This window comes from Rhipicephalus microplus, chromosome 8 (assembly GCF_043290135.1).
Source record: "Rhipicephalus microplus isolate Deutch F79 chromosome 8, USDA_Rmic, whole genome shotgun sequence".
Classification (NCBI taxonomy): Eukaryota; Metazoa; Arthropoda; class Arachnida; order Ixodida; family Ixodidae; genus Rhipicephalus; species Rhipicephalus microplus.
The window spans coordinates 77,244,863-77,264,620 of NC_134707.1; the positions used below are offsets into that span (position 1 = coordinate 77,244,863).

General features: G+C 42.9%; 1 protein-coding gene across 3 annotated transcripts; it reads left to right on the forward strand.

Annotated features, from left to right (window-relative positions):
- The first annotated feature begins 1,218 nt into the window (after window positions 1-1,218).
- LOC142769185 (uncharacterized) lies at window positions 1,219-7,143 on the forward strand. 3 transcript variants are annotated; one of them, XM_075872168.1, is made up of 8 exons: window positions 1,232-1,537; window positions 2,449-2,578; window positions 2,708-2,883; window positions 3,341-3,400; window positions 3,472-3,531; window positions 3,597-3,701; window positions 3,757-3,870; window positions 4,167-7,143. In XM_075872168.1, the coding sequence occupies exons 2-8, from the start codon at window positions 2,463-2,465 to the stop codon at window positions 6,326-6,328; spliced, it is 2,793 nt and encodes a 930-aa protein (XP_075728283.1). In that variant the 5' UTR covers window positions 1,232-1,537; window positions 2,449-2,462; the 3' UTR covers window positions 6,329-7,143. The 3 variants fall into 3 exon arrangements, with proteins under 3 accessions (XP_075728284.1, XP_075728283.1, XP_075728282.1); XM_075872167.1 differs by having other exon boundaries at window positions 1,232-2,578; XM_075872169.1 differs by having other exon boundaries at window positions 1,219-2,578; window positions 3,597-3,870; window positions 4,167-4,199.
- The last annotated feature ends 12,615 nt before the right edge of the window (window positions 7,144-19,758 follow it).

Sequence of the window (19,758 nt, forward strand, 5' to 3'; positions counted from 1 at the left end):
AAGCCTTCTATTTTCGCTAAAAAAAGCTGTTTGCGTTAGGTTTTGAGGATTATCGCACCTTTCGTTGAATCCTGCAGGGGTCAAACTGCCCTTGCATGCTAAAAAAATTTTAATGTGATTTTGTTTCTCTTTGTGGCGATCCTCGTAAACGCTTTCAGGCGTTATTTTCTTCTCTGGGGAGGCAAACCACCTATTAATTATTTTTTTTTCGTTTCTTCAAATTAGTACAACGCCAACAAAAGAAACAGACTCTTCAGTGGCCAGATTGCGCACCAAACTTGAATTCATTTTACATCGAAACTCAAAAATGCAGGAGCTTACCCCGTACGTTCGAAGGAAAATTTCGTAGCTTGATATCGTATTACGATGTGTACCTTGGCGATGCTGTAAATAATGCAAAAGTGAGCATGGTGAAGTAAGCACAGCCGTGTGAAAGCAATGATCGTCCTATTAGCGAAGGCTTTTTTGCAGTGAGCTTTATACAGATTTTTTCTCGCGCTTTCTCTAACAAGCTCGCTCCTTTTTACCACAAGCACAGATTCAGACGGGACCACTCATTCAACCCTAATTACAAAGAATCGATAGGCTTACCTTAGGGCCGCGTCAATTTTCGGTCACACCAATTGTATTACTTCTTCTTTTTCTTCTCGTTGACCTGTGACTTTGAGCCAACCCTTCGGTATTTTTCGTCTTCTTCTACATAATGCTTTTCATGCACTTTCATTCCATTCAACACAAGCACCACATGAGTCTCGGTCGAAAATCAGTATTGAGGAGCAGCACCAATGGTCCCCTCAGCATGTTTACCAATTTCGAACTGACGAGTGCAATTCATACACTGGGCATTCCCGGCTAACGTGTGGCGAAATTTAGAATGCAAAACCCCATGGTAATGAATTGAAGGGCCACTCACCCGGCCCCTTACCAAACATTAGTTAAACAGTTGAAGTTGTTGGTTGTCCGATGAGGAACATTTTGCCACAAAAACGTTTGAATTGGTTAATTACGAGTGCACAAAACAAGTTTTTTGAAGCGGCGCGAAACGAGGATGAGAGGAGGCGAGCTCGAAACCCTTGCCACTCCTCTGTGAAGCCTTCGCAAGCCAAATCTCTTCCTCACCTAATCTCTACCGACTCAATGGACACCTGCCGTGCCTTCACTCGGGGTATTGTCATAGAGAAAGAAGAAGACAAGAGCGGACACTCTGCAAAACCTGGCCTCAGGAAGTGCGTCACGACTACGTAACGAACTAGTGCTCCCACCACACGTCAGAGGGCGCAAGCGCAAAAAAAAAACACAGTTATAATCAATGCAACAGAATTGTTTTCACAAATTAATAATTACACGCCCAAATTTGGTATGTTCTTTATACATAAAAACGATTTATTCAACACACCTTACGCGATTATTTTTCTTCAGCCGTACTGTCATAAACACCATCTACCCAGCGACAAGCCCATGCATGACTGACAGCGAGAAGCTTTCGTCGCTTTCGTCAACGTCGGCTGCGTCGGCGTTTTCAAGCGTGAGATAACAGGTGAGGCACGTTTTCAAGCGAAGCTTGTTGAATGACATGTTGTTGGTCTTGTTGGGTCATTTTTTCAAAAAACGGTTACGCCTGCGCGAAAAAGACACCATGCAACAAACATAGAAAGATGCACACACACACGTTGCGCTTCGTGTGTGCGAGTTTGTTTCTTACGTGGCGTCTCATTCACGCAGTTGTAACCTTTTTCTGAAGCTTGTAAGGACTGGGAGGTTCGCTAAAAAGAAAGTTTGTGGCTCTATGCGGCGGTTAGACGGGAACATTGTCCAACGTATGCAGTATAGCAAAGGCGGCACGGCGTCAAGCCGAGGCGACGCGTGCTGCGTCTGCCACGGACGCGAGCGTCTGTGCGCTGAGCATAGCTGGGCAGCTAGGTCGTAGGCTCGGTGCAAAATATTGAGAAGCGTTTGTTGGGCCTCGCATGCTTCACGACGCATTTCCCGAAGGCTCGGAACACGAATAATTCTTGGTGTGCCGGAGGCAAATCTGGACTAGCCAAGTGGCCATCATCTTCGTTTCTTCGCTAGCCTTGTGCCACTAGTGCAAGCTGCCCACAAATTTTTTTGACGTTTCCAATATAATTTTACCGCACAAATTTCAACTACGATTTTTCTTCCCAATGTACTGCTGATACTGCGTACGCACGAAGGTGTTCTAATGTTCCCAGGCCGCGATACCATTGCATTACAAGGGATAGCGGCCTGGAAACTTCTGAAGATCTTTGTTCGTGGTCTTGACGTATATCTTTGTAAGTCAGAGTTTTATGGGTCAGAGATGTATCACTGGTTTTGTATTGTGCATCGATTAGCTAATCATTCAAAGGGGTTTGCTGGTACACTTATGACGTGCACATATCTTTTTTGTAATTTGACAGCGAAGCATCCACTTACTAACATTTTCAGACCGCGCTGACGCCATGCCGTCCGGCGGTCCAAGCTACGGCAGCTACTGCTGTGTATCGTGGTGCTTCAACAATGGCAGAACCCACAAGAAGCCTGGGACGAGTTTCTTCCGCGTACCACGGGACGGCAGGTGTGTTAAAGCTTTTGTATGGTTTGCATGTCTGTAGGCTTACTGTTCGTACTTGCTAAGTGAGGGTAACAATAAAAAATCACTATTCAAGCACTTCCCCTTTCAGCTGATAGTTCATTGCCAATGCAGGATGAAAGCATGGATGCAGTATGCTGGACGCGATGATCTCCTGAGTAAGCCGGCCAGCCTATTGTACGCAACGTACAGGGTTTGTAGCGACCATTTTACTGCTCAAAGTTTCATGGACCCTGGGCACACAAGGCTTACAAGAATGGCTGTTCCCAGTGTGCAACCAGCTGCACCATGTAAGTGATTGACTGAAACTCAAATATGTGCAATAGCAGCCACTTGTATTGAATCAGTGGCGACAGTTAACCGTGAAGATCTTTGTAGCCGATAGAGAAACCTCACTACAGAAGTAACACTTGGAAAGTCTTAAATTCTGTGAATTGTGGGCTATCACCTTCCTAACAGCAGCTTTACATTTCTGTCATTTTTTGATGCTCTGGACCTGCGCAACTTGTTTTGAAAGACTTTAAAGGGCTATTTCACGTTATCTTCAAGCCTGAGTGCACATGTACGCATACCTTTCATCAGTGAAAGCTGCCACTGTTGATAATTCCAAAAATCACAAATTACTTGTTTCCTAGTTGGTGCCGTCTCTTTTCTTCCACGTTCGACCAATTTATGCGTTTGAAAGAGCTGTTTAAGTTTCCCCATGCTACAAGCTTTGTAACTTGTACCAACTGCACATATATGCAGGTTCTCTGAGCGTCGCTTCAAGTAGTGACTGTGACATGGCTGCAGAAGCTGCACTGCAAGGTGCGGATGAGCTTCAGTTTGTGTTATTTTAAGCCTCTTACTGACACATTGTCGTAATTTCATCTCTTCAGGACCTGCGGTAGAGGCTTCAAAAAGCGGCTCCCACACATTGAGGTGCCCCGATGAACAGGGTGCGTTCAGTGTCGCGATTTCTTTTTTTTTTTACCCAAATTGACTGTTGACCAAACCTCTGCAGGTGGCAGCTCCCTTGTAGCTGGTGAAAGCATTTCTGATGATTTCGTCTTGCCGGAGAAAACCTTAACCAGTCGTTCAGCTGTCACAAAAGGAACTTGTGTGGCCGGTAAGTTGTATGTTCACTTCAACACCAGAGTGGATTGATATAGAGACTTCCGCAGGCCGCTCGCAAGATTGTTCCGACAGCATTGTCCGAGGCACTGAACAAGCTTCACAAGACCCTCCAGAAGACGTCTCCGCCAACAGCTCCACGCCTGAGTGCCTTAGAGAAAATGGTGACTATGCTTTTATTGCAGCAGTTTTTAATGTGCTATTTTATGTTTAGGACATTCTGAGGAAACTATCCTCAAAAGGACACTACATGTGCACTTACAAAATGTAAGGGTGGGCTCTCAGTGATTTTCATTTTTTTTGTGCATTGTCAACATTGTGAATGGTTTGTTTTTAGGTAGTGGAATCGAAAACTTTGTACCACAGAAAGTTGTGCACCTTGGGTCTGAAAGAGCGAGGAAAGTGCTCGTATGGGATTAGTTGTTCTTCGCTTTTACATCAATTTTTTTGTTTATTGCAGTGCGTTCCTGTGTGCCAGCGACAATGTCTCCATTAATGAAGTACAAGCAAACCATTAAACATCTGCAAGCCAAAGTAGCAGCACAGCGGAAAACTATCAAAAGACTGCAGAGACAGCCTCACCAAGCACCGTCATCGACTACGAAGGCCCTTGAAGTTATCCGACCGCACGTCACCGAGGAGGTTTTTAAACTTCTTTCTGCACATGTTCGCTTGAGGCCCAAACGCAAGGGCAAGCGGTTTCCCGTGTGGTTCAAGAAATTCGCTCTTCACTTAAACTTCCGAGGTCCGCGAGCATACCGATTTCTGGCTCCGTATTTTTCTTTGCCCTCCCGGCGTTCATTAAGGAGGTGGCTAGCTAATGTAAAGATGACTCCAGGCATAATTCCAGGAATCCTTTCTTCAATTGCAACAAATACTCAAGCTTGGAATGAACGGGACCGAGTGTGCGCTTTAGTTTTCGACGAAATAGCACTCAAAAAGAATTTGTACTATGATGCTTCAAGAGACGTTGTCCAGGGTTTTACAGATGATGGCACTCATCGCACTTCCACCATCGCTGATCGAGCACTGGTTTTTCTTCTTGTTGGCGTTTCGAGAAAGTGGGTTCAACCGGTTGCTTTTACTATAGGGCACACATCAACACCATCATCTGTTATGCATAACTTGCTGGTGTCACTCATTTTGGAGCTTAGGAGCATTAATATTGCAGTGAAAGCAGTCATTTGTGACCAGGGCAGTTCAAATGTAAGTCTCTCTAACCAACTAAAAGTGACTGTAGCAAAGCCTTTTTTTGAAGTTAATGGTGAGCGGGTATATTACATTTTTGATGTTCCGCATTTAATTAAAACAACGCGCAATAATGTCCAAGCACACAAGTTATACATTGGGGATGACATCGTTAACTGGTCGCACATTGTAAGCCTTTACCAATCCTCACATGAGTTGCGGTTGCGATTGGCTCCAAAGTTGACTGAACGGCACGTTCATCAGAAACCTTTTTCTAATATGAAGGTCAGCAGAGCAACTCAGGTCCTCAGTGCATCAGTTTCGATTGCTATCACGGCAATGGTGTATGCGAAGGTGCTGCCTGCCTCGACCATCCCTACAGCTCAATTTTGTGATCGTATGGACAGGATTTTCGATGCCTTGAACAGCTCGAGTAAAAAAAGAACTTCGCAAAAGCTGCGGCATGCAATCATGAAAAATGATTCAGAGCTGATTGACTTCCTCCGAGGCCAGCTTCCCTGGATTGCATCATGGCAGTTTGTTGGCAGACGTCAACCACAAACCATCGTAGGTTGGCAAATTACAATTCAGGCAATTTGTCAACTATGGGACGACCTCTCCGAAAATTACAATTTTGAATACCTGTTAACACGCAGGCTTCAACAGGATCCTCTGGAGAACATATTTGGCCACATTAGGCAAAAACAGGGTTGCAACACCAACCCCAATGTAGCACAATTTATTTGTGGCCTGAAGCACATCTGCATAAGAAAACTCTTCAAGCTGTCAGAATACGGAAATGTCGAGGATGATGAATGTGACCTCCTCCAGGAACAGCTGTCGCCATTCTCCCTCACCAGTGCGTCTCTTGTGGATAATGAGGAGTGTGTACAGCCACAGCCTGACGACTTTCCCGCTCTAGACGATCTCTCTGAACTTGCGACAAACATTCACTCCCATATTATCGATGACTCCGCTGCATATTATGTAGCTGGTTTTCTCATCAAACACTTCCTTCGGAATGCATGTGACGGTTGCAGTTGCCCACAGTTACTGAAAGACGACAGTGAGACGCTTAAGGGTACCCACCAGTATTTCACAATGCTCAAAGCATACCACGTCCCCAGCAAACTTTTTGGGAATCTCACTGTGCCATCAGAAGCAGCTTTTGCATACGTACAACAACTTGAATCTCACTTTCTTGCCATAATTGAGGCCACTGCACATCACCTGAAAGTGTGCGATGTTTTGTATCACCATCTGTCAAGTGTTGGCGATTTTCATTTCTGCTCTGCTGGGTGTCGCGCTAAGTTTCTGAAAATGTTTTGCCGGGTTCGTTTATGTTGGCATGTGCGTTTTGTGAACCGAAACTTAGACAGGGTTAGGTTCCAGTCTTCAGTCTCGGGCATGCAGCTTGACAAGTTCAAAGGTTAGCAATTAGCGGCGGGTTTACACTAAAGTATTCGAGTTGAGCCGAATCCTGCAATAGCTTTGTTATGTTATTACTTCGTTACAGCAGACTTCATTATGGTCTTATATGCTTATATTCAGTTCAACTGGACTAACCACTCCTTCGTTGCATTCATTGTTTTGGTTACCCGCTACGAGGAGTACAAACACTGTGTATTCGCTCGAAGTGATTTGCATAACCTTAAAAAGAATGTAGGGTATCCTGTCTGTATTTTTTGTAGCAAATACGGGCGAACTGTACACTTTACTGTGGGTCGCTTGGTCACTGTGTATGCTTTATCTCTCCAGCTCAAGTAATATATCGATAACAAAACCGCTTGTTGAAATGTCTTCGAGCGGGTAAGGAACACAGTATGAAGTGGGCATGGTTCATGTTATCACGCTTTTCGTATTTTAGCTTCTCATCAACCTCCTCATCTTGCCCATCAAAATTTTCAAAAGAATACCCAAACTTGTAGCGTTTGATGGGGCTGCGGACGCTGCCATTTTATTTTTATATAGCTTGTGAGTGATAACGTACAATGGAGAGCCTTTGTGAAAAATAATGAGCCAAAGTGGTTTCCTTCTGCTATTTATTAGCCCTGTAATACCGCTCTCGTAGCACCAATTAAAGTCCACAATTCTGGATAAAGTGATGACTACAATCTATTTTAGCTCGCAAGCGTCACAGCAACACCCAAACGCAAATCACTTGGGATCTTAAGTTTTTGATGAAGGCGACGCATAACAAAAGCCACAAGACCTGCCAGTGTTGTAGCATAAAGTTTGTCTTTCACGTAGTGAGCAAGCTGCAAAGCCCTACCTTTCTGAGGACAAGCAGGCATCAAGTCTGCTTTTTTTCATTTTGGACTAGCTGTTCTTAAGCACAGCCAGCACACTGCACCTTTGCCTTTCTGCTATATTGTGTCGTGTGGTTTCTGTGCGCTCTTTTTTTCTATGCATTATTTCAGTTAAGCCCAGGCGTGATTCGCGACTTCATTGCTGTGTATATGTCACTTCTTCCTTCTTCATCAGCATTGTGCGCTATGTTTTTGCCGTAGATCCTTAGTTACCCACTGGCCCGGTGTGTCATACTTCACCAGCTTCTCGGCTTCTGCCAACTCTAGCGATGTGTGCGTTGTCTGTGTTCTCTATGTATTTGTTACAATATTTGTTACAATTTATTTGTAAGGCGAGATGCATTTGTTGTCTACCTTTGTCATATTATGCTTTTTATATTCTCATACTCTACCTTGCCTTTGAATAAAACATTGCGGATGCTCTGTTTCTTTGACTGATATATACATTGATCACTTGTTCCAAAAGAAAAACACAAGCGCGATGAATAAAACGCTAGTGAATTATCATTACCTGCATCTCTTTTTATTATAACTTAATCAAAATAAAAATTACGTCACGACCGATTCGCACGAACCACTGAACAAAACAGGGAATCGCTAAATCAAAACGACCTACAAAAACTATACATTTGGGCGATGAATAGTGGTCTGAAATTATGAACTTACGACATAGCCAAACGTCGGTTATGCAAAGTAATTCAAAAGTTGCGCCAGTGAAACCGAAACCGGAAGCGCAAGCCACTTGCTCTCATCAACCACTAGGTGTGCTAGAGTCGATTGGGCCGCTGGGGTCTACGGGAGTGTCCACTCTTCACCTTTTTTTATTTCTCTATGGTATTGTTTCACAGCACACACACCGAATTTTTAACACCGCATTCCACACGCCACACAAGTTCGGACTTGTCTGGACCCCTGGGCACGCCTCTCTCCCCGGCCATGACTGCGCTCATGCAGCTACCCGAGCACTCACTAACCGAGATCCGGAGGAAGAGCTGTCCAACCCAGATGAGGAGGACACAAACACGGAACTTCTAGGATATCGAGACACTCTCGATACTATAGACGAGAACGCATTCGGTACCCTCCACCACACCACCACACCACAAGCTCACACTAGAAGATGCAACTGCGGTGCGTCAACTGCAGGCGAACACATTTCCGAACCTCTGTTTCCTCCACATCCTCCATCCCACTTCTTACTCTCACAAATGCCCTGGCTGTGGAGCGGTACCGATGTTATTTCACGTAACGCTGGAATGTCAGCGTCCGCCTGCCAGGGGCTCTGCCAACTCCTCTCCTATTCCTACCCTACAAGACTGGGAGGCAATGCTGCGTGATGAAAGCCCGAGTGGCCAGCAGGCGCTGGTTCGGCGGGCGCGGGACGCAGCAGAGGCTGTTGGAGCTCTGGGCTGAGAGCCCCACCCGACATTTTTCTATGACTGAAATAAAAAGTTTCTCTCTCTCACCTTCTCCGGCATTCGACCAAGAGGTCATGTGCCCAGACGCGCCCAACAAGTCCAACCCCCGAGCACGCGAGCGGCGTTGCTTTGTTGACCAGCGTTATTTTGTGGTCTTCTGCCTGTTTCTTCGCGATGGTTTGGAAACGCTGGCTGAGACGTGGTAGGATAGACGAGCACAGTAAGTGCGCGAACGCATAGGAGCGTTCCACGGTGGTCATCTGCTCCATGCGCTGACCGCGGAGACACGAACGCATGGGAAACGCCGACACATTATACCCGCATCTCGTTGCGATTCGGGGAAGAAAAAATGGAAAAAGACGCTCACATTCTCTTATTGCGTCTCATTATTAAATGCGAAGCATTTCTTAGCGAACTTCGGCAACATTGAGCGTATCTATCTATCTATCTATCTATCTATCTATCTATCTATCTATCTATCTATCTATCTATCTATCTATCTATCTATTTATCTATCTAGCCGCCTACGACTTTTAGCTCCCCTGGCCGTTTCGATAATGGTATCAATACCAAATTTCGTATAGCATAACATAACTGTATGAAAAACGTATTTGACTAGTCATAACATGAAAATCAAGGCATGTTTGTCATAAATGTCATGATTTACATTTCATGGTCCTGCAGCTCTTGCGGTAGTTTCGTTCACATGACACGTTGTAAAACTGGTATCGTATGGCATGATTGCACTGCGAACACAAGCAACAGGTCCTAACACGAGAATCCCGGCATGCGTGTCATGTAACAACATGACTAAATGCCACGCTCATGATTCGCTCGTGACCATTTCGCTAGCGTTACATACACCAAATTTGGTATTTCAGTACGTTAATGAATGACGAACGTATGTGACTGGTGCGAACACAATAACCATAGATGCTTGTCATGTGAGAACATGACTACAGGCCATGCTCATGATGCGCTGGCAGCCGTTTCGCTCGATTCACCTATACCAAATTTTATATATATATATATATATATATATATATATATATATATATATGTATGTATATGTATATGTATATATATATATATATATATATATATATATATATATATATATATATATATATATATATATATATATATATATATATATATATATATATATATATATATATATATATATATATGATGTATGAAGTGATAGTTGGTAGAGGCCGAGAAGGAAGAAGTGAGAATGGAATAAACATGACTCTTTAGCAGCAGTATCCATGGGTGGGCCCACCATCCCAGCTTTGCCAGATGCGGCTTACGTGACAGCGCTAAGGTTCCGAAATGCTTGCCTGCAATGGGGAAAAGGTAATTTGGATAAATTCAAAGATTTCAAGCGTTTGAGCTATTGCTGGAATAAACAGTGGTGTACTGTATCTCGCCAGTTAGAGGTCACTTATACCAGATTGCGCTGTGCAGTTCCACAACTAAATTATTACCTTAACAAAGCTCGACTCAAGACCTCACCGCTATGCATTTGGTGCAACGAAATTGAAACAGTTGAACGTTTCTTTTTATTCTGCCATCGTTATTCTTATCAGAGAAATAGATTTTTAGTGGCCCCATTAGAAAACTAGAACTACAAGTGAATCTACCAGTAATTTTATCACTTGGCGGAACTTCATTTGGTTACTGCCACAGGGATGTATGCTCCACTGTGTTTGATTACATCAACGCAACTAAAAGATTACCGTGCTAGTGAACCTCGACCTTTTCAGATGTTTAGTTTATAATTCTTAGTTATGTCTATCAAAAACAAGAGATGATTTGACCGCTTGCTCAGCAAACATTTTTGTTTTTTTGGTAGTATTATTTTTAAAATACTTTTTTAGATTGGTTTCATTTTCATTTTAGTTTCATTTAAGTATCCTGCCGCCCGGTTCTTGGCTCATCCCCCTCTGTGGGTGAGCGCCATCTATAAGAGGTCATCATCATCATCATCATCATCATCATCATCATCATCATCGAGCCAGTCACGTCTCCCAGTCATCACAGCGTAACACGATTCCACATGGCGTATGAGCCAGGCCACGTGTCCCCATCATCATAGCGTCACACGAGTCGACAGGATGGAGACCTGCCTGCCCCTTCACCAGTCACTCATCATCGACGCAGTTCCCCAGAAGACACCCTAACCATACATTGACTACCGAATCATCGCCTAGAAGGACAACGACCAGCACCATGACAAAACCATCGGCTGACCTCGACATCCCCAAGTACACCGGATCAGCGGACGACGGACCCGTGCAGGACTGGTTCAACCTATTCGAGCTCCACGCCGCCGCTGCATTCTTGTCGGAACGGGAGATGATTTCAACTTCACTGACTACATCTCCGGTGAGGAAATTAGGTTTTACCTCCCCCACATCTTTGAAAATGATGAGTCCTGGCAAAAGATCAAAGAAGAGATGTTCACTCATTTTAACGACTATGAACAAGACCTACTTATTGCCGACCATATGGAGAAAACAGCACACTATCGTCAATTTCCTAAGCAGTCCTCAAGCATTCGAAAGCCCAACGCGAATCGACAACTGACACAAGACGAAGTGGCACATGAGTTTACTTTCAGAAGATCATGCGTGTTTTGGGAAAACCTAACCATCAAGCGCGCCTCCCTTCTACACGAAAGTCAGCATTTCGAAAGTCCTCGCTCCAGGATATGACGCGAGGCGTTGCTCACCCACCTGATGTTCTTAATTCTTCTCCTCGCATACGCGGCCCACCACGTGGTTTTCCATCACCCGGCTCTTCAAGCGCTCCTATCGCTCTCTATTTGCCTCATGTGTATGCCGCGACCACGGTAGATGACGTGACTCTTCACGAAAATACCCTGTCAAGCCGTGCTCCTTTCGGACGGGTTCATTCATCACCCTGTGGTGCACACACACCAGACAGTCGAAACAAAGCAGACGGCTCGGACAAATCGAACACCGTACGCTGCCAAGCGCAAAAGCCCTTATTTATTTATTTAATTAATTATTCAGGTTACCCCTAAAGGCCCTCTAGAAGAGGGTATTACATAAGGGGGGGGCCAATGCAACATAGTTTACAGCAAGATACAGTGCAACCTGACAACCGCAACAAAGCGCAAACCGTGAATACGGGCAGCAATTGCATGGCGTTATACAATAGTTAAAAAACGAAAGAAAACAAAACAACAAAAGCAAAACAAAAATATTTAGTTAGTCACCGTAGTGCGCATGAGCTCTGATAACTTTACCGAGTCTTTCTCGGTGGCGATATGTGCAGGCAAACTGTTCCACTCAATAATAGTGCGCGGGATGAATGACTGAGCGAAACGAAGTGTGCGAGATAGCGGGCGTTTGACTTTGTTAGGATGATCACGGCGGGGAAAGAGTGAACAGGCGGGTTCAAAGAAACTGTCATGTAATGATGGGTGATTGTAAAGTTTGTGGAAAAGTGATAGGCGTGCATATTTCCGACGAATGGCCAAATCCTCTAGCTCAGCACGGTTTTTTAAGTTAGTTACGGTGGAATAGGTAGAATAATCTGGGTAAATGAAACGAGCAGCTCGGTTTTACAAAGATTCAATATTTGATACGATGTAGGCTTGATGAGGATCCCAAATGGCGCTGGCATATTCTATTTTAGGGCGAATTAAACTGGTAAAAGCAAGTTTTTTTAACTGCGATGGAGCCTGATAAAGATTTCGTTTCAGTAACCCGAGAGACCGGTTAGCAGCTGCAAGAGTGACTTCTATATGATGGTGCCAAGATAGATTCGATTGAAAGTGGAGACCGAGGTACTTGTAGGTAGATGTTAACTCAAGTGTCATATTATTCGACGAGTATTGACTAGGAAAACGTGTAGCAGCGTTAGTAAAGGACATGCGCTTTGTTTTAGAAACATTTAACGACATAAGCCAAGTTTAACACCAATGATTAATTTTGTTAAGGTCAGATTGCAAAGCTAAGTGGTCAGAATCAGAAGAAATGTTACGGTATATTACGCAGTCGTCCGCGAAAAGTCGAACGTGTGAAGATAAAGAATTCGGTAGATCAATAATGTAAACGAGGAAGAGTAGAGGACCAAGAACACTGCCTGGAAATTGTTGATCGCAGACGCTGTTCACGAAAAGACGCCATCGCTGAAATTCAGGCAAGAACCCAGGGATATGCTGGTGTTGCAGCCCGACATAATGCAACTTTAGAAGCTTCTCTTTCAGTGTCCATTGCAGACATGATTGAAAAAGCGATGGAGAAAGCTATAGATCGCCTGGCCTCCACCCTTTGTGACTCCTTATCTCATATTGTAGCCACTCAGTTGACGCAAATATATGGGACACCAAGAGATATGAAGGATACTTCCCAAGACAACGTAACTCTCCCACCAAGTGAAGCAGACGCAGAGTCATCTCCTTCAGGGGTACAGGCTGCAGGGCCCTCTTGTACAGACAACCAGAGGATAGGTGAAGACATACTAGAGGATGATCAGGATTATGATGATATGGACATGGACATCAAATCCCTAAAGCGCACTCGATCCCCTGTCTCCAAAAATACTGGCTCTTCAAAACATTCAAAAAACAAAAAATACCAGAAGGAGAACCTATCGAAGAGCGATTTTCTTAAAGACAGCATTTTAGATAAGGTAGTTGCCGAAACAATTCTGTCAAAATGATAGGTTCTATCAAAATTCTTCATTGGAACTGCCGATCTATTCATTCAGCTAGTACAGATTTATTGTATTTATCTTGTAAATTCAATCCAGACATTATTGCACTGCAAGAAACGTGGCTGTCAGCACATAATTCGTTTTACCTACCTAATTTCCGGTCTTTTCGCCTGGATCGCCCATCCAAAGGTGGAGGTTTAGCGTTCTTTGTCAATAATAAAATTAGTTCAAAGATCAAAACTTCGTACAAAAGTATATCCCCCGAATGTGAAATTTTCGCTTTAGACATCACCTTGCCTGGATGCTCTCCCTTCTCTCTGGTAAATCTTTACTTTCCTCTGGGTGTACAAGACACGCGATGTTTAGACATGGCTGTTAGTTCGTGGTGCACAGAAAAAATTATGGTTGGAGATTTTAATTCTCACCACACTAGTTGGGGTTTTAGGACTGATCAATGTGGACAACGCTTGTGGGACTGGTCTATAGACCATAATTTATCATGCCTCAACGCTAGAACTCCCACATTTATCCGAGACCGATCCCGCTCTGCCTTAGATTTGAGTTTTATAAGCTCGGGTATTTCTAGCGTATCTTGGACTACTCTAGACTGCGCCACCAACAGTGACCACTTACCAGTACTGTTTGAAATTTCTTGCCCCATTATTCCATCTCACTCCCAAGCTCGAACCTTTATCAATTATTCCAAATTTAAAAATGACCTAGAAGTTGCTTTGACTACCCCCACTGAAGACAACGATGAAAATAAAGCCATGAAATTAAGTGCGGTAATTAAAAGAACGTTCAAAAAAGCAGAATTTTCTATTGAGTCTGATACGAGAAAGCCTTGTAGCCAGTGGTGGAATTCTGAGTGCTCTCGTGATCATAGACGACGACAAGCGGCTTGGAAGCAGCTAATTCATAATCAGTCCCCCAAAAATTGGGCAGATTACAAGTTTATTGCTGCTACATTTAAGCGCACCGTGGCTAAAGCTAAAGAAGACTACGACAAAAAACATTTCGACTTTCTTTCCAAACCTAGAAATAAGAAAGCGTTATTCCGATATATGAGATCGCGCAAAATTCTGCCGTCTCTAGCTAACTCTGATTATGACAGGTTATCGACGGAAGAAATGACTAATTCGTTAGAGGCAATCGGAAGAGGTTTAGCTAACAGATTTTCGTCGACTTTGACAATCAACTGGCAAAAGTCCTCTATAAAGACTGACTACGAAAAAGTGACATTGTCCGAAATGTCAAGCGTAATTAGAAACTTACCCTCTTCGGCTCCTGGTCCTGACGGTATAACAGTTCCTATGATTAAAATTTTATTCCAGATATCACCCGGCGACGTCCTCAACCTTATAAACTATTCCTTAAGCAATGCCTGGATACCACATGACTGGAAAATAGCTAGAGTGATTCCCATATTAAAAAAACAAGGGTCAGGTTTTAACATTGACAACATCAGACCAATCTCTCTAACATCTCACCTGATCAAAATTATAGAGAGAGTTCTCAATAATAGAATAAAAGTTTGGATGGCTGACAAGCTAATATTGAAACCATTTCAAATAGGTTTTCGTAGCGAATGCTCAATTTGGTGTGCTCATGCCGACTTAGAGAGCCGAATACAGCTTGCCCGAAAAAGACGACAATACGCGGTACTAGTAACACTAGACATAGCTAAAGCTTATGATAGCGTTGAGCACTCAATTTTATTGAATTCTTTACACGAATGTGACTTTCCGCGTTATATTGTTGATTGGGTAGCAGAGTTTCTAAAATCGAGAGAATTTTATTGTGCAAAGGATGGATGTCACTCATCTAAATTCAAACAGCAACGTGGAGTACCTCAAGGGGCGGTCCTATCTCCGCTGTTATTCAATGTGTTGATGAGCTCAATTCCCATTGAACGAGATATCACTGTCTACATTTATGCAGACGACATTGCTTTTTTCGTTGCAGATAGTGACATTTATTCTTTGCATCAAAAATTGCAAAAGTACATGTATTCTCTTGAAATTTGGCTGCATTCAATTTCATTGTCTCTAAACATAAGTAAAAGTGCGCTCCTGGTGTTCCCTATAGCAGATTCTATTCAAATTTCAGTACTTTATAATCAGGAACCGATTCCACAAGTAGAGTCTATCAAATATTTGGGCATTATTTATAACGAGAAACTTAACTGGAGCCCTCACATAGACTATAACGTGGCAAAGGCACAACGAGCTTCAGGCTTATTGCGAAGGTTGAGCAACAGAAAATATGGGTTACGTAGACACACCTTATTAATGATATATAAAATGTACATGCGCCCAATACTCGAATTTGGGTGTATATTATTTTCGGGTGGCCCTACGTACAAAATTAAACCGTTAGTTCTATTAGAGCGAGAAGCGTTACGGTTGTGTTTGCGACTCCCCAGGTATGTCGCTATTAATGTACTATATCAGGAAGCTCGCATACCAACTATTCTTTGCCGATTCCGTATCTTAACAGTACAAACATACTTGAAATTTTACGGCTTATCAGCGAGACGGTCTGCATATGCCTTTATTAGTGACCCCGACGCCTTCTTCCTCGCTCACTGGCCACGCTTTCGTACTCCCCAGATTATTTTTGTACAAAAGAAACTTGAAAGCATAAAGGTGGATATCAGATCGGTAATTGGAACCAAAGCATTAAATCACAATATTACGATAGAATGTGATGAAATTTTTCCCCCACTATCTAAGTTTCAATCTTCGAGTTACTTAAATGACAGGTTAGAAGACTACATAGCTCATGCGGAAATAAAGAACATAATAGCCACAGACGCTTCTGTGAATAAAGAAAAGGCAGCAGTAGGAATCGTCTCAGATTACCTCGGTTGGTCATTCTCGGTAAGACTACCAGACTTCACTCCGGTTTTCGAAGCTGAGCTCCTGGCTATTATTTTAGCGCTACGAAAACTTCCTTCAAACGAAGAGAGTGCAATGATAATTACTGATTCTCTTTCGCTGTGTACTACTCTCACAGCTTCAGAACAATCAAGAGCTCTAGCGACATTACAAACATTAGTTCCACCTCATGTGAAGTTCCTGAAGTTAGTCTGGGTCCCGGGACACTGTGGCATACGGTTGAATGAAATAGCCGATTCACTATCTCGAGCCACACTTGATGGCCCTGTGATCTCGGTACTACCAGAATCGGAACACATAGTGTCGATCAGATATAGAAAATGGGCTATTTATACGGATATTATGGAAACTATTACTAAATATACGGACTATCAGCACCTAACATACCCCTGGAAACCTCAGTGGAGTCAATCTAAAAAGTTAGAAGTTATTTTAACCAAATTTCGATGTCGTGTCCCTCCATTAAACTTTTACTTGCACAGAGCTGGTCTGGCGATATCCCCCCTGTGTCCATTCTGTGAAGAAACGGAAACAATAGAGCATTACTTTATAACATGTAAAAACTATTCATTAATTAGGAAAAGACTTTTAATTGTTCCGTTTCAAGCAGTAGGTTTAAATTTAACTGCAGATAATGTTCTAAGTTTCGGTGCCTTTAGCTTGGGACATTGCCACAGGAGCGTATTCGATGCTGTATGCAATTTCATTCGAGAATCAAAGCGCATGTCATAATAATGCCTGCTTAAATATATTTCTGACGACACTTGTCTAATTTTGAATGAAATTTGCATATTCATTTGATTGTGACCGGGTGAGATAAGCTCGATTGTCTGGTCTACTCAAAATTTCTGTCTTCCACTGTAGTATTACCTCACCTTTTCTCTTCTTGATTCAATCTTCAATTATTTGTTTAGTTTAATATTCCTTTTTAGATAATTATTATTTTCTATTACATCATTAGTTTTTTCATTAAGGATAAACCTTTTAATATATCTCATATAGGATACTTCTAGATTTCATGGCCAATCCCCCATAGTGGGTATGTGCCAGTGCGAAGGGGCAACAACAACAACAACACTGCCTTGGGGTACACCAGATGTTACCGGTAAAGAGGAAGAATAAAAATTCATAGCAAAGGTGAATTGAGACCTGGAGGAAAGAAAAGCTTTTATCCATGCAAGAACTATAGGGTGAATGTTAAGTTGTTCTAGCTTTAGTAGTAATCTGTGGTGAGGAACGCGGTCAAAAGCTTTAGCGAAATCTAAGAAAATGGCGTCGACCTGGCAACCAGCATCCATGGATTTATGAAGGTCGTGAACGAAACCGGCAAGTTGCGTGTCGCATGAAAATCCCTTGCGAAAACCGTGCTGAAAATTGAAAATGATATTATGACGTTCGAGATAGTTTATTACTTGAGTGTGTATGATATGCTCCATGAGTTTGCAAATGGTACTAGTTAAGGAAATGGGCCTGTAATTTAGCGGTGAGGAACGTTCACCTGATTTGAAGAGGGGAACGACTTTAGCTGATAGCCAATCTTGGGGTAGAGTTCCGGTAGACAAAGACTGTGAAAACAGAGCGCATAAGAAGGGGGTGATATTGAATGATATAGATTTCAGGATTTTATTATTTAAGCCTATATTATCCAAGGTGGAAGAAATTTTTAGTTTCTGTAAAAGGGACAGAACACCGGCCTCACTGATAACAATCTCCGGCATGACTGTGCTGCTGAAACTATGCAATATGGGAGCGGATGAAACGTCTTCTCTGGTAAAAACTGAGGAAAACGCCTCGTTTAAGACATCTGCGCATTGAGATGTGGGAACTGAAACACCATCGTTATTGCTTAGGACTATATCAGGATAACATTTGGGGTTAACAACGCGCCAGAATCTGCGTGGATTATTTGCAAGTATAGATGATAAATCATGGTTAAAGAAATGGCGGCGAGTAGATCTCAAAAGCGACTGATATTCTTTATCGCATTTTTTGTATTTCGTCCAAGAGTTAAAGGTATCCTTTTGGACGGCCTGTTTATATAAACGTTTTTTTGTTGTTGTTGTTCAACCGTCGGAGCTGCTGGGTAAACCAAGGAACCGTGCTTCGGGTTTTCACGGTGATGACAGGTATGAATTTATTGATGAGGCCAGTAAGTTTATTTATTAACAGCAACCAGTTTTCTTGAATGGTGCGCTGGAGGTGACCATGTATAAATTCTTCGTAAAAGGCAGACAATTCATTATTTATGCTATCGAAGTTACCTCTGTTATAGCACCTAATCGATTTGTTAGTTGATATTCTTTTGACAAGTGGGCGAATCAAGTTTCCGGTAATAATCGCATGGTCGGAAAGACCATAAAAAATATTAATGTTCGAGCAAACATCGGGTTCATTTGTTAAAATTAGGTCAAGGGTATTTGAACTTGTCACTGAGCAGCGTGTAGGAAAATTGATGAGTTGAGTTAAAGAAAAGTCCAGGCAACTCTGCAAAAATTTGTGCGCTTCAACATCACTTGGTGGAACAGTAAGGGCACTCCAATTAATGGCAGGAAAATTGAAATCACCGAAAATGATAAGTACAGCGTTCAGAAAACACCGTACGCTGCCAAGCGCAAAAGCCCTTCGTAGCGAACAGTGCAGAAGAAGCCTCCAAAGACCTTTCTGTAGATTCTAGTGCAGCACCTTCATTTTCTTTTGAGAATCACGACAACCCAACGACTACCAACTATTTGTTGGTCACACCAACTATAAAAAAAAGCAGGCTCTTGTTACTAAAGGAGTACCACCTCGACAGATTCTGCAACATCAGCAGTGCCATCAAGAGCTCAAAGAACTTGAGAAAGTACGGCAGTTACATCAAGCCCTACGACGAACATGAATAAGATCACAAGCAGATTTGCGGCTTAAAGATGGTCGTCAGGAACGACGCCAACTAAAGGAAAGACCAAGTCAACATCTGAGTCATATTCGTGGAAGAAAACGTCAAGGAAGTCTTCTGTACCAGATATCAAGGCATCATGTACAACCCTACCAACGGAAATACCACCACAGAAAACCACGACACAGACTGAACGCTACAATTTGCAAAATGCAGGAACACATACATCGTACATCTTTGGTTCTGGCAAATGCCAGCTGAAAGCAATGCTTCTCTCTCAGCCACAACACAAAATACAGCACCCACGACAGAAAATTCGGCGCATACGACGTCTGACCTTCAAAGGCTACAAGGACGACCAACCTCGTTCGTTCTTCGCAGCTGCTGAAGCCGTGTCATGGTCAGTGCAGTTGTGCAAGACGTAGTTATCTTTTCCAGAACGCCACAGTCAGCCTCGCCCACCCGAACGCCTGTGTTAACCGGACTGCTGCACTCTCCCCTGAAGTCTTTGAAAGTGTACTGAACTCCTCTGGAGCATTGAACCAATTATGAATTTTGACATTTGTGACTTTTCAAACACTCCTTGTTTACTTTTTTTACTTTTTTTGTTTGTAATTCATGCATTCTTTCGGGGGGAGGGGGAATCGTGTGACGTATGAAGCGATGG